The sequence below is a fragment of the Brassica napus genome, chromosome C5 (genome assembly GCF_020379485.1).
Source record: "Brassica napus cultivar Da-Ae chromosome C5, Da-Ae, whole genome shotgun sequence".
Classification (NCBI taxonomy): domain Eukaryota; kingdom Viridiplantae; phylum Streptophyta; class Magnoliopsida; order Brassicales; family Brassicaceae; genus Brassica; species Brassica napus.
In genome coordinates, this window is record NC_063448.1 from 50,963,771 (window position 1) to 50,977,118 (window position 13,348).

The window sequence follows — 13,348 nt, forward strand, 5'->3', positions numbered from 1 at the left end:
GTTTTTTGTTTCTGAAAGAAAAAGAAAGCTAGGTTTAAAACAGCGATGCAACTCCCGGAGGTGTTGCTTGGTCAGGTAGGCTCCGGCCCCCTGACAGTTCCAGGCGATTGCACTCATATCTGAGTACTGGGTGGTTTCTGGGACCCCACCGAACCTGATGCAGCAGTAGATTTTCGGCCTTTGGTAACCGAAGGATACACCTCAACACGAGGGACCACCTTTGAGCCTGGGTCTTTCGTCATGAAGAGACGCCCCTGTTTGGCCAGCTTGCCTTTTGGTGATGCTCGACCTCTATTCGCAAGCTTCCTGGATGCAGCTAAACCTTTTGTGTCTGGGCTTCGCGTACCCCTGCGCTTATTTAAGTTTGCCGGGGGGAGAGGGTTCTTTTGCATCCTCCTGCCCTGTTCCGACATCCTTCTTGGAGGTAGGTTGTTCCTACTTTGTTCTCTTTTCTCTTTTCCCTCTCCTCCTAAGACTCTTCCATCTTCGTGTTGTTTCTCCAAGTTTTTAGTACCTGCGGTTTGATATTCTGGAGCCATCGTCTCTTCCACCATCGTCTCTTCCACCCTAGTTTCATCAAGCAGGTCATCATTGTCTAACATTTCCTCATCCATTTCAAGTTGTACGCTGGCATATTGTTCCTCAAATTCTTTCAACTCCTCCTCCGTCATCTCCTGCTCATTATCTGTTGGCTTGTCCAGTTCTTCTAGATTTGGCCTGTTAAGGGATGGAGCACCCGTCTCAATAGGACTTCGCAATGATATCACTCTTTCTGGAGAGGTCACAAATTCCTTTTCTTTCTCCGTAATCACCTGATTACCAGGGAACTCAGTTTGAACTGTATCAAAAATCTTCAAGATTCCACTTGCCGCACGGACTGTATCCAGATTTGTTTCTTTATCTCCTGCGTTCGCTTCAATAGCCTTCCCCTTAAGCATGCGTCTTCTTTCATCTTCGGTTTCCCTTGCTATCTCTCTCACATTCCTTTGGTTAGGGGAGAGAGCCATTTGTTCATCTCTCCTTTTCCCTGGCTCTCGAGTCGGTCGCCATTCCATTCGCGGCTGCTGTCTAGGCGAGTGGTATCGTCTTCCTGCGCCATCCCCTCTGTCATATCTATGACTTTCAGAGATAGTCCTCTGGGAATCTGGTGAGTTCCTAGTTGATTTTGATGAGAGATCCATTCTTCTGTGCTCATAATGCTGGTCTTTATTCGTTTGGTCCAGGTTGCGACCCCTGGTGTCAGGACTGGAACCTTTAATTCTCCAGCTCGAGGATGAGACCGAGTCACCGTGGTGGCCCCTCACAGAACGATTTCCAGAATCTCTGCTGCTGTGCTTCGACTCCTCATATTTATCCCTGTTGTAAGGATGATATCTCTCCCGATCACGGGGATTTCTTCCTCCATAGCTATGATCAATTCTATTCCAAACATTCTTTGCAATGTCTTCTCTTTTGCTTAGAATCTTTGATCTTAAATCCCCATGCTCTGTCCTCTGTGCTTGTCCTGGTCTGGCTCGCTCCTCTCTTCTTTGTGGGTGTTCCTGACGTCTCTTATCTGATTCCATCTCACGGGAAAATCTAGGATGGTTGTCGGTGTTCCACGCGTGGTTCTCGAAACCCCTGTGCAGATCGCGGCCTCTAAATGGTGCAGAGAAAGCTTCTCTGGCCGCCAGCTCCTCTTTCTCCTTACTTTCCAAACGAACTAAACGGTTAGCTTCTCTTTGTTCTGGGGACAGCTCAGGGCATGTACCTTCTTCATGCGATATTCTTTTGCAGGTAAAGCAATATCGGTGTAGCTCTTCATAAGACAAAGATACTTTGATGATATCACCATTCGCATATCCAGCCTTCCTCTCAAATTGCAAAGGTTCATCAGCATTAACAACAACTCGAACCCTTCCATTTTCGACATCTACCGTATCCACCTCTCCCAAAGCCCGGCCAATGCTCCTATATGATTCATCTTTTTTGTAATGTGTCGGTACTCCGGTGATATTCACCCACAAGAGTAAGGAGTTTGGATAGTCCTCCTTTATCGTTGGTATCCACCTTTCTAAGGAGAAGGTCCACTTATTAAAATGACATGGTCTACGGAGAAGTACTTTTTGGAGATCCTCCTCCTTATCGAAATCAAATTGGAATTTGTTATTCCCAAGGTTTGTTCCTCGTACCCTGCCTTCCACGTCCCAGATACTTCGTTTCGGCATATGTTTGATTAAAGCATCAACACTTCTACCATCCCGATGGAACATCCTTCCAACAAGGGATAGTTTATACTTCTCGACAAGATCAGTGTAATCGAATTCTGGAACTTTTATGATCTCTTCCTTGTCTTGGCTACGTCTGCGGTCATGTCGAGTACTCCCGACTCTGGTTCGATCCTTCCTTTCCCGATACATCGTAACAGCGGGGACCGGTAAGGATGAGACAGCGCCCTATTAGAGGGGAATAGAACTATTAACGTAATGTCGTTTACTTGATGCTCACGAAACCGGGAACCAAGGTATTACGCTACGAAAACAGAAGATAAAACACTGCAAGGGGCAGGAAAATTTAGGAACGAGAGGAGTGTGGTGTAGTCTCCCTCTCTCCTAGACCGCCGGTAAGAAACTAGGTCCTCCGCCTGAGACGGGGTTCAGATCTCGAAATCGCCTTGTCGTCGCCAAAACCCTAGCCGCCTTTTTGGTTGTTTTTTCTTTAGGTGTTTTAGTATATACTGTTTCAAACAAACTGAGAAGAAAATAAAAACAGTCTGTTAGAGATTAAAATGTTGTTAGCAGTTGATTAACGAATGGTCCGATCTGGCCCATTAGCCTATTGTCTTGCGGCCCATAATCACCAAGGTTACAAAAGGGTCGACCACCCCATCCACGTGGCGTAGTAGACACATCTAGTAGGTCATGAAGGTATAAACAAAGTACATTCGATTCAACACCTGGCCATAACTATGCAAGAGAACACTTTAACCATTTTTTTTTGTCGGCAACACCATATATACATTAGAAATCAACACATTTTGGCTCTCACATCAGCCAAAATATATTAATTAGTCTACAGAAAATAGCAGGGCATCCAACACAAGAACATGATCATTCATTCACACGCAAATACTCAATTATGCAACCTTAAAAAGCACAGAGCACGTTAATTTCAGCCACATTAGCACATGCATCTACACATCTAAACATATAAACAAATCACCGAGGAGTTCGTTCATGTTTTATCACTCAGATTACTGAACCTCGTGACGACATTATTACCAAAGCTAATGGACTTTCTCAACCACATGGTGGAGTGAGAGAGAGACTACTTTTGTTGTATTAAAAAGACAGACCCCACACCAATCACAAAACACTATTTTATTGTTTTTTTATCCGATTCTAAAATCAAGATTCCTCTGACAAAACCTATCTTCTTTAAGAAATGGTCCGAGAGTGAGGGGTCACCCTCATGAGCCGGTTAACCGGAAGGTAGCGGGGTTTAGAGAGTTTTACTACAAATTGGAATAGCCGGTTAACCGGTTTACACCAACTGCCTGATCTATTGTCATTTGTGTGGTCAATAAATAAAAATTCTTTATTATTTATTTATTCAAGAGAATATAAAAAGTTTTTTTTTTTTTTTTGTTGGTTCTGTTTTCGTCTTCTTCCTTCTTTGCTCTATAGGGACAAACAGACCGATTCATAATTCGAAACTCGAAAAATCCTTCCTTTTTCTTAAATCTCAGAATCTCCAACTCTCTGTATAGATCAGATCCCTTCTTTTTTCTTCTTTTGTAGTACATTATTTACATACATATACAAAAACATCAAATCTGTAATTGAAGCGGTCCCTGATCGTGATCAAGGAGCTGGTGAGGTTAATTCGATCTGTTAACTCTGAGGTTTTTGAGGTGGATTTTGGTGATTTTTTATTGCAAGTTCCGATTTTTTTTAACGGGTCGACAAAATTTTGGCGATTTGATCGAGATCTGATCAGGTTACTCTTTGTTTTTTTTTTTTTTTCAGCTTGAATGTGATTTTGTTTATTGGAGGTGTAAGCTAATTCTCTCATTTGAGTCTTTAATCTTTTCCCTTGCTCAATTGTATTCTTTTGCATTCCCATGATCCATCCATCTCTCGTGTTCTTAGATCAAGGGCTCTCGGATTTGGTTGTGTTGTTGTTGATCTGATCTGTAAATTGGGTTACTGATTGAATCTTATGGCTGATTCTTGAATCTGTGTGTCTGATCTGCCTGCTTTCGTGTCCAGTTTTGATATAATTAAATTTCTTTTTTTTCAGGTTTATATTAGAGTTTTTTTTTTTGGCTTCTTGTGTGTCTGAAGTTACTTTGGTCTCTGATTATGCTTAATTCATTTCAGCTAGAGAGATGGTCTTCTGAAGGTTTAATGTTTGTGCTCATTCTTTGTATTTATTGTCAATTTTTGTGTGTCTTGCCAGTGTTATGCTTATGTGAGAGATGGTGTTCAAGAGGAAGTTAGACTGCGTATCTGTTGCCTTTGATTACCCCAATATCCCCAGGGCTCCTCGTTCTTGCAGGGTAAAAAAAAACGATCACGTCATTGATTCTCTTCTGCATCTTTGTTACCTCTCTGTGTCATGAATGACTCTCGGTTGATTTTTTCAGAGGAAGGTTCAAAACAAGAGAACCGATGATAATGATGACGCTCAGATGTGTGCAATGGACTTGCTCGCTTCTCTAGCTGGAAAGATACTAGAGGAAGGCCAGAGCTCCTCAGCCTCTTCCAATGCATTCGAAGGGAATGCTCACGAGAATTTCGGCAAAGAAGTCAAAACTGAACGAGAAGATCATGACAAGCCTCTTAAATCTGAGTCGTCTGACCAAGGAAACTCTGTTTCAATGCCTACGTATGAAAACACTAGCGACAAGTGTGTGGTAAACAGCTTCTTATTTCCTGATAACGACGGCATTTTGGAGCGAACTCCTCCGATGTCTGATCACAAGAAGATTCATGGGGAGACGGGTGATGTTAATGTGAATCCTGGGTTTGAACAAAGAGAAGCAACCGGTGGCTTAACCGCTAACACTTGCAACTTAGAGGATAAAACTGCATTAGATGTGCAGTTTCCTAAACCAGTCTGCGTGGATGGTGATGATCTGAAATCGCCATCTTGCGTGAATATGATCCCTAATGGTTCCCTTGCTAGACATGGGAATCATACTAACCTAGTTAGAGATGATGATGAAAAGTTATATAGTTCTCGTAAATGTAGCAATAAGTTTACGTCTTATAAGTCTCCAGCTATTAGAAGAATAAGAAAGTCCAAATACTCGAAACAAGTCTCCAAGGATTTTGGACACTACAGAGCTGGTAAGTATCTAAATACATTTCTTCATTTTTTGCTATTATGCCCTATTCTTACTTTTGGTTCACGAGTGTCTAGATGTTGGCATAAAGGCTCTTTACCGCAAAAGAAAGTCATGTTATGGATACAACACATGGAAACATGAGACCATCTATAAGAGGAGAAGATCACCGGACAGAAGCTCGGTTGTAACTTCTGATGGTGGACTCAGTAATGGAAGTGTTTCCAAGTTACCTGAGAAACGAAAATCAGGTAGTTATTGCAATTCTTCAGTTATCTTATCTTAGCTGTTGTGGTTCTCAATCATTTTTTGAATCTCTGGTGCAGTAAAGCTAAGCATCAAGTCCTTTAGGATTCCAGAGCTTTTTATTGAAGTTCCAGAAACTGCAACAGTAGGATCACTCAAGGTACATTGCAATGTTCATCTTCTTTCATTCTCTGGCACATGCTTGGCTCTCTTGTGTGTGGACATTAAGGTATTAATCGTGATCTTTTGACTCTTTTGGTTACAGAGGACCGTGATGGAGGCTGTCAGTGTTTTACTCAGCGGTGGAATACGTGTTGGGGTATTGGTACATGGGAAGAAGGTCAGAGATGACAAGAGAACTCTGTCACAGACTGGGATCTCATCTGAAGAGAATCTAAGCAACCTTGGGTTCACCTTGGAGCCTGGTGGTACCAGCAATGGTCCCATACCTTTATGTTCCAAAGATCCTGTGGTGCCAACAACAGAGCCGACAAGCTTGTGTGAACGGTACTAAAGAAACTCACTAACTTGTCATTGTTCTGCTGCGGGATTTGCTTTAATCCCGCAGAAGATTCCTAAGCAAAAGCGCTTCTTGATGATCTTCCCAGGTCTGCTGCGGCTTCTCCCAATGCAGATGATGTGATTAATTCAGGGAGTATTGTGGACAATAAACTCGAGTTAGTCCCATATCAGAGTGAGATATCTGTTGATGAACCTTCATCAGACTCAAGAGCGCTTGTTCCACTCCCAGCCTTGGAGGAAGTTAAGGCGCTTGCCATTGTGCCACTGAACCAGAAACCTAAGCGTACTGAGCTTGCCCAGCGCAGAGCCAGGAGACCTTTCTCTGTGACAGAGGTAGAAGCTCTCGTACAAGCAGTTGAGGAACTCGGGACTGGAAGGTATATAGTTAGCTTCATGTGGTTCAAAACTCAAAAGCTAATAATGGTTGATATATATCTCATCACACACAGATGGCGTGATGTGAAATTGCGTGCTTTCGAGAATGCTGATCACCGAACCTACGTGGACTTGAAGGTAAAAAACATTAATCACAAACATATCAAGTCTCGCAGTGACTGAATGTTGCAAGAACATGTGATTTTCTATACAGGACAAATGGAAGACGCTGGTCCACACAGCAAGTATATCACCGCAGCAAAGAAGAGGAGAGCCGGTGCCACAAGAACTGCTAGACAGAGTGTTGAAGGCATACGGGTATTGGTCGCAGCACCAAGGGAAACATCAGGCGAGAGGAGCACCTAAGGATCCAGACATGAACAGAGGTAGAGCTCTTGATTCAGGTGTTTCAGTGTAAAAAGGAGGCAAGCATTGGTGGGTGGTGGGTGTACATATGAAAACAAGAATAATTGTAAACTCAGTTTCTGCATAGACTCGTCTTTCTCCTACATTTTTTTTTTCTGCTTTGGCATTTTGTAAATGACTCAACAACGTTTAGCTTTTCTGTACTTGTTTTTATCTCAAACTGATTATGCTGTGTAAGATGGTCAGTCCAGAATGTAATTCTAGAGATTCTTTTATAAAGTGAGATAACACAGTGGAGTGTTGGTTATTAGTGATACTTACAAAGAAAACATTTTGCTGTTCTTCACAAATGAATTGACCTTCTGTAAGGCTTAGAAGCTTCTAACAATCTGTTACTTATTTTTCTACAATATTTTAACGATTCGCCAACCAAGTTCCTTATATTCTAACAACTAATCCCTATTCTAAGACCCTGAGTGCATCAAAGACAGACACTTATTGAACATGGCATCTTTGGCAAGAACGCCTCGCAGTTCTTGACATCCTCCATGCGCACAAGTTTTTTTTCCAATCTCCGTTTGCTGCAACATCAAAAGAAACGACCTAAGATTAGCAAATTTCGAAAGAAGCACAAGTTATATGGAGCTGGCAGTTATGTGTACCTGGTGGGTAAATGCGAATATAACGTGTTAAGGCTTATGACGCTTTGCCTGATTCCATTGCTCCAGCAAACAAGTAACACCCTCCTCCAGCGTAGCCTTCCTCTCTTCTCTAAAGTTCCACAGCTCCGAGGAGACGTACCTTCCACTCGGGTTATACTCGTTTATCTCCTGCAATGCATTTGCCACTGCTTGGTACGCATCATCCCCCAGTTCAATCTTCAGTGTTCTCAACTTCTCGTCATCCTCATCTATCACTTCCTGACAAAGATTTTACCAAGCACCAATTCATTAGCCAAGTCCAACATCCATATGCGGATACACATGCAAATGAATAACACTTAAGAAGCATATTATTTAGGTACCACTATAGTTTCTGCAGCATCAAGCTTTATCCGTTTGAAAGGATGCCAATCTGGATCCTTAAGATATTCTTCCCATAGCTGGATGATTTCAACTGCCCAATCCTCTAGATCTTCTTGACAATACTTTCTTCTCATTGCTTCCATGAAAGGTTTGGTGTCAAGCTCCCCCATTCTCCTTACACCAATATGCGATCTCATGTCTCTCAAATTCTACAATCAAATTAAGAAAAACCATTTAGAGGAAAAAATCAAGTAGTGAAATAGATGTATGAGACCGTTGTTCGTATGAAATAGAATCTACATACGCTGATCAGTGCTCTTCTAGCTTCTTGAAGCTCATCATTGGTCGTCCGCTCCCGTACAACAAGATCTTGATTAAACTTGTTTACATGTGCAAGCTCTCCTTCCTTCTCACTAAGGTCTCTGAGGTAGGTCTCCACCTTGTTCACAATCTCAGTACCACCGTCCAACTCCATGTGCCTCATCACGCCCAACTGTCTTTTCAGATGTTCAACCTCAAGTTCAAGATCTTGTTTCTGATCAAGCTCTCTTTCCAGTGCAGTGATTCTCTCACGAAGCTTTTCCTTTTGCATCTATGGTTTAAAAACAACGGCAGGACCCTGTCACATAAAGCTTAAGAAGAGCAAAGTTTTTTTTTGAAGAAGGAAGTGTTTTTGATCAGACCTTGTGATCAACAGCCATTTTTTTAACTTTCTCTCTGGCCTTTTGTTGTTCCAAGGCTACTAGTTGAACGTAACTATATTTAGCGGCGCTCTGAAAATAATGGCAATGGAAAAAAAAATTTCAGAAGGAAAGAAGCAAAACCGGATCTTGGTTTAAGGAAATGAGGACGTTAGCATATATATACCTGTTCAAGCTCTTTTGCAATGATTTTCCTCTGTGTTTCATTCTCTGCGTCACGTTTCGCCAAAACAGATTCTCTAATTTGAAGTTCCTTCATCTGAGACTCCAGCTGCGCCTTTTGCTTTTCATGATCAGCAAAGATTCTATTGAAATGATCAGTCGATCTTTGTTGTCTTCCCGTGAGATCTTCAGATGCAAAACACAAAACATAAACAAAAGCAATACACATAGGGATGTGGATCTTGAAGCTCACCTTGATTGTAACCATGGAGAATCTTATCTTTTTCTTCAGTCTCACACTTGAGTGTAATAGAAGTCTTTGAGAATTTTTCCTCTAGCATCCTCAACTGACTCTGTATGTTCTCAGAGATTACATTCAGACGCTGCACAAGCTTATTGTCTTTCCTAGCCTCTTCCTCTGCGAACCTAGAAATACTTTTGAGGTCACCCATCTTCCGCAAGTACTCTCCTATATAGTTAGCTCTATAATAATCATCAGCATTGGCAAGCCATGCGTAAAGGCTAGAGTCAGCAGCACCACCACCACTCAGCCAATCTTTTTTACCATGACCATCTTCTTGATAAGCCTTCTTGAACAGCAACGCATCGTTGAGCCCATTCCAGTCTCTGTTAAACTCAACTATCCCGGTTCCTGAATGACCGAAACAATCCCACACGGTACGAACTCTAATAGGGTTGAATCCTCTCCGGATCAGTTCATCCTTAAGCTGTGGTCCACTCTCCCCAGTACAACACAGACCATCATGTCCCATCTTTGTTGGTATATTAACCAAAATACCTTAACCCCAACACACAGATACAACTTCTATTAGTAATATGCTAACATGAATGACAATAGAGAGATGAGGGCCTTATTGATTACCTTTCCAAGGCCACACAAGTTTCTCGAACTGATCATCATCATAAGCTAGAGGAATATCGCCAGTTAACGATGCCAAGGCCTTTGAGCGCCTAGAGACCGTAGCCGTAGCGTAATCCGCAAGATCTTTACGAAGGTACTTGGCGAGAGCGCGGTGGCAAGCCTTCTCCGTGAGACTTCGTTTCTTAGAGCTGCTGTTACCAACTCCGGAAGCGTGCTGAAGGATGTCGATGTAGAGACCAACCTTCTGCTTGGGGCAGTAAGGACAGAGGAAAGTGCGGTAGGAGACTCTGACCTCGAGCTTTCCGCTCTTGAGCTTTTTGTACAGATTGTTTTCATAATCTGTCATCTTGTTGTTCTTCATCACCATCTTGTTGTTGCATTATTGATTATGCATCAAAAGGAACTGCATAAAAGGGAGCACATTGTTAAAGAAAAAGGTTACATAGTTGGATCAAGTTTAAACCTTTTTCATGATAAAATGTTACAGCTTTACAACAGAACACAATCCTACAGTTAATTGTTTCATTTGTCTCTCTTAAGTTCTATGAAAAACAGCATGCATGTTTTGGTTTTCTGGAGAAATGATGAAACATTGGGATCTAGAGTTCATCGAATTGTGAAACCCTAAAACTGAAAGGGAAAACGTCGGCATCAATCAATCAATCAATTAACGCAGAAGAGAACTGGGGGAAAGAAACGACGAATGTCAAATCAATCAATGAAGACGTAAGATCGGTACCTGAGGAAGAGAAATAGCTCTCTCGAGATAGAGAGACTTCAGCAGATTCTGGAGATCATAAGAACTTTGTTCTGATTCATTTCAACCTTTTTTTGGTTTTTCTGAGTTCTTGTTTCATTTCGAGGTAGAAGCAGTAAAACTCTGTTTTTGTTTCACGCGCTGTAGTCGCGCGTCGTGTTATATTTTTACAGTGACGGGAAAGTGAATCTTTTTAAAACAGTCTTTTTTTTAAGGTTGCTAAGAACATAATCATTGGAGTTAATACAGTTTTCGAAAAAAAGAAAAATTAAAATAAACAAAAGCAATGAATCTGCCTCTTTGAGTTCACTGCACTGAACCCGGATCATCACTGTAGCGCGGGCCCCACGATACGTGGCGGCCCGCGATTGGTCCGATTAATAAATTTTTTTTTTAAAAAAAACAAAAATCAAACAGAAAAAAATAATAATAAAAAAATATTTTGTGAATCCCTTTGATAGGGTTCACTAATGATGATGCTCTTAGGGGTTTTATTATTTTTTTAATGTTTTTAAGTACAAAAAGTGAACAAATTTAAGAAACTCCAACATTTAATTACTCCATTGCAAGGTTCTTACAACATTACTTTCACTCTTCTTGACCTGCAAATTACGAGAACAACATTCTTACTTGATCTTCTTTAGCCAATGTTGTTCCAATGTCAAAGACGATGAAACAGAAACAAGAAAACCTCAATAAAATGAATCAATAACCAGAACTTGAAACATGAAACAAAAACCAGACTCAGCTTTGTTGTTGTTGCAGAGATAACACGGCTCAGAGACAAGAACGAAGAAGAATGCGACAGCTGTCTCATAAGAGACGTTCCTTGCGGAGCCAAATTAAGAGACGTGTTCTCCATGTTTTGTATTTTTCATTTTTTTTTCAATCACAATAACCTAAGATACATGCTTAGGAGACTGCGATAATGGTGCTCTAATACATCTGTTTCGAGTGATAACTTTCATTTATAGTATTTAATGTTGTTCCCGTGATACTAAAGACCTTTTTTGTTAGACTTTCATTGGTTAGTTTGATTTGGAGTGGTGGCAAAAAAAAAAAAAATTTAAGTCTAAAACTTGCTTTCTTGATTTAGGGTTCCATGAAAGACTCAAGAAGGTTTATTATCGAAAGAAGAGAGGCAAAAAAGTGTTGGAAGTGGAAAAAAAGGAGAGTTGAGTAGTATTGAAGATTAAGAATAAAGAAGTGAAGGGAAAACTTCTATTTGAAGTGGAGTCTTTGCAGTTATGGTTATTGAGTGAAGAGTGGAAGTATAAATAGAAGTGGTAGTTGAGCTGAGCTGATTATGCTTTGATCTTGAATGTATTAGACGATATGAGTCTTTACTTCACAGTCGCTATAAGACTGGTGATTTGTACTTAGTTCGTTATGAGAGCTTGAGTACTTATCACAATCAAAGTGTATCTCTTTCATTGATTCAATAAGAAGCTACGAGCATTATTCAGTTACATATATCGAGTGTCTATCATTGGTGCGGCGAAACTCGATCGAAGGTCTCGCGAAGTTACTGGAATGGATGAAAGGATGATTGGAGGTGAACGGGTGTTGACATCAAGCTCAGATCTACAATAATCGGCGAATCTACAACGTTTCCAAGATGATTTGGAGCTGTTGAAGATCAGTTGTGATTCCGCATCACGAGGTAACAGAGCGGCGTCGGAGAGGTTCGAATCGGTGGAGAAGAAGATCGAGACATTGGGAACGAAGTCGAATCTCAAGTTTGATTCGCTGGAGAAGCGGATGCTCATTATGACGGAGATATTGACTCGAATCGAAGATACAGCGGTGTTTAATCAACGATCCGGGAAAGAGATTGCTTCTTCTTCACAAGCTCCTCTTGATCAGGTACCAGTACTTTTCTCTGAACCAGAACAATCTCCAAGGTAGTTAGGTTATCGGGGAATTCAACATACTCTTACGAATCGTGATAAATTGTTGCGTAAGATTGATATGCCTGTGTTCTCTGGTCCACTCCCGTTCGATTGGATCTCGCGTGTTGAAAGATTTTTCAGATTTGGGAACTGCAACGAGGATGAGAAGCTGAATCTAGTCTCTCTGAGTCTAGAAGGACCGGTTCTGCAGTGGTTCAACGGCGAAGTGCTCAGTGATCCTTTTGTGAGTTGGGAGCAGTTCACCAAGCGGATGTTAGACAGATTTGGCGCCCCATGTGAACGAATTTGAGGCTTTGAGGAACAAAGTTACGGGAATTGATGAGAAGAATCTGATCAAGGTGTTCTTCAACGGTCTTAAATCTGAAATGAAGGAGGTTATTCGCATGAAGGAACCTATGAGTTTGACAGACCACAAGCTGGCGGTTTTGAGGATGCAGAGTACATCTTTTTGTAAGGTTGTAAGTAGGCCTGGGCAAAATAACCGGAACCGAAGAACCGAACCGAAACCGAACCGAAATACCCGAAACCGGAACCGGACCAATACCCTCAAATACCCGAACGGTTTCTATATTTTTATATCCGAAATAACCGAACCGAACCGGAACCGAACCGAGAACCGAACGGGTATCCGAATATATAAAAATATTAATTATATATACATATAACATCACTAAATATATATTTTTAATTTAAAATTCTATTAAAAGTATTTGAAAATAGTTGAGGATAACTAAATTATTATAAAGTATCCAAACTACCCGAAAGTATCCGAAACTATCCAGATAGTTTTATCCGAAATATCCAAAGTAATCCGAAATATCCAAAAATTTTATCTAAATCATCCTAATTATTTGATATTTTACCTTAAATAACCGATATTTTACCTTAAATAACCAATATTTTATCCAAATTATCCAAACTACCCGAACTATCCGAACCCGAACCGGATCCAAATGAGAACCAAACTTTTTTCGGATATTTTCCGGTTCCTACATTTACTATCCGAACCGAACCGAACCCGAAACTATCCGAACCGAACCGAACCAAAAATAGGTCAAGTACTAAATGG

General features: G+C 41.1%; 2 protein-coding genes across 5 annotated transcripts; one reads left to right on the plus strand and one right to left on the minus strand.

The window, feature by feature from the left end:
• Window positions 1-3,613: 3,613 nt before the first annotated feature.
• LOC106433435 (telomere repeat-binding protein 3) lies at window positions 3,614-7,148 on the plus strand. Of its 4 annotated transcripts, XM_048759222.1 has the most exons (10): window positions 3,614-3,853; window positions 4,441-4,540; window positions 4,628-5,108; window positions 5,142-5,333; window positions 5,407-5,580; window positions 5,656-5,735; window positions 5,841-6,082; window positions 6,184-6,474; window positions 6,547-6,610; window positions 6,687-7,148. In XM_048759222.1, exons 2-10 carry the CDS (start codon window positions 4,460-4,462, stop codon window positions 6,888-6,890), a joined length of 1,809 nt encoding a protein of 602 aa, XP_048615179.1. In that variant the 5' UTR covers window positions 3,614-3,853; window positions 4,441-4,459; the 3' UTR covers window positions 6,891-7,148. The 4 variants fall into 4 exon arrangements, with proteins under 4 accessions (XP_048615179.1, XP_013729721.1, XP_048615178.1 ...); XM_013874267.3 differs by having other exon boundaries at window positions 4,628-5,333; XM_048759221.1 differs by having other exon boundaries at window positions 3,620-3,858; window positions 4,628-5,333.
• LOC106433434 (factor of DNA methylation 3) lies at window positions 7,137-10,501 on the minus strand. Its single transcript, XM_013874266.3, has 9 exons — window positions 10,349-10,501; window positions 9,610-10,012; window positions 8,980-9,525; window positions 8,731-8,912; window positions 8,547-8,636; window positions 8,168-8,455; window positions 7,863-8,072; window positions 7,501-7,758; window positions 7,137-7,419 (listed from the first exon to the last, which is right to left on the minus strand). Exons 2-8 carry the CDS (start codon window positions 9,974-9,976, stop codon window positions 7,528-7,530), a joined length of 1,914 nt encoding a protein of 637 aa, XP_013729720.1. The 5' UTR covers window positions 9,977-10,012; window positions 10,349-10,501; the 3' UTR covers window positions 7,137-7,419; window positions 7,501-7,527.
• Window positions 10,502-13,348: the final 2,847 nt, after the last annotated feature.

Excerpts from the sequence above, each read along its gene's own strand:
- LOC106433435 (XM_013874267.3), top strand. The coding sequence starts at position 4,460 with ATGGTGTTCAAGAGGAAGTTAGACTGCGTATCTGTTGCCTTTGATTAC. Across the intron at positions 6,475-6,546 it reads GAGGAACTCGGGACTGGAAG|ATGGCGTGATGTGAAATTGC; the intron begins GTATATAGTTAG and ends CATCACACACAG. Across the intron at positions 6,611-6,686 it reads GAACCTACGTGGACTTGAAG|GACAAATGGAAGACGCTGGT; the intron begins GTAAAAAACATT and ends TTTTCTATACAG.
- LOC106433434 (XM_013874266.3), bottom strand. The coding sequence starts at position 9,976 with ATGGTGATGAAGAACAACAAGATGACAGATTATGAAAACAATCTGTAC. Across the intron at positions 8,073-8,167 it reads CTAGAAGAGCACTGATCAGC|AATTTGAGAGACATGAGATC; the intron begins GTATGTAGATTC and ends ATTTGATTGTAG. Across the intron at positions 7,759-7,862 it reads ATGCTGCAGAAACTATAGTG|GAAGTGATAGATGAGGATGA; the intron begins GTACCTAAATAA and ends AATCTTTGTCAG.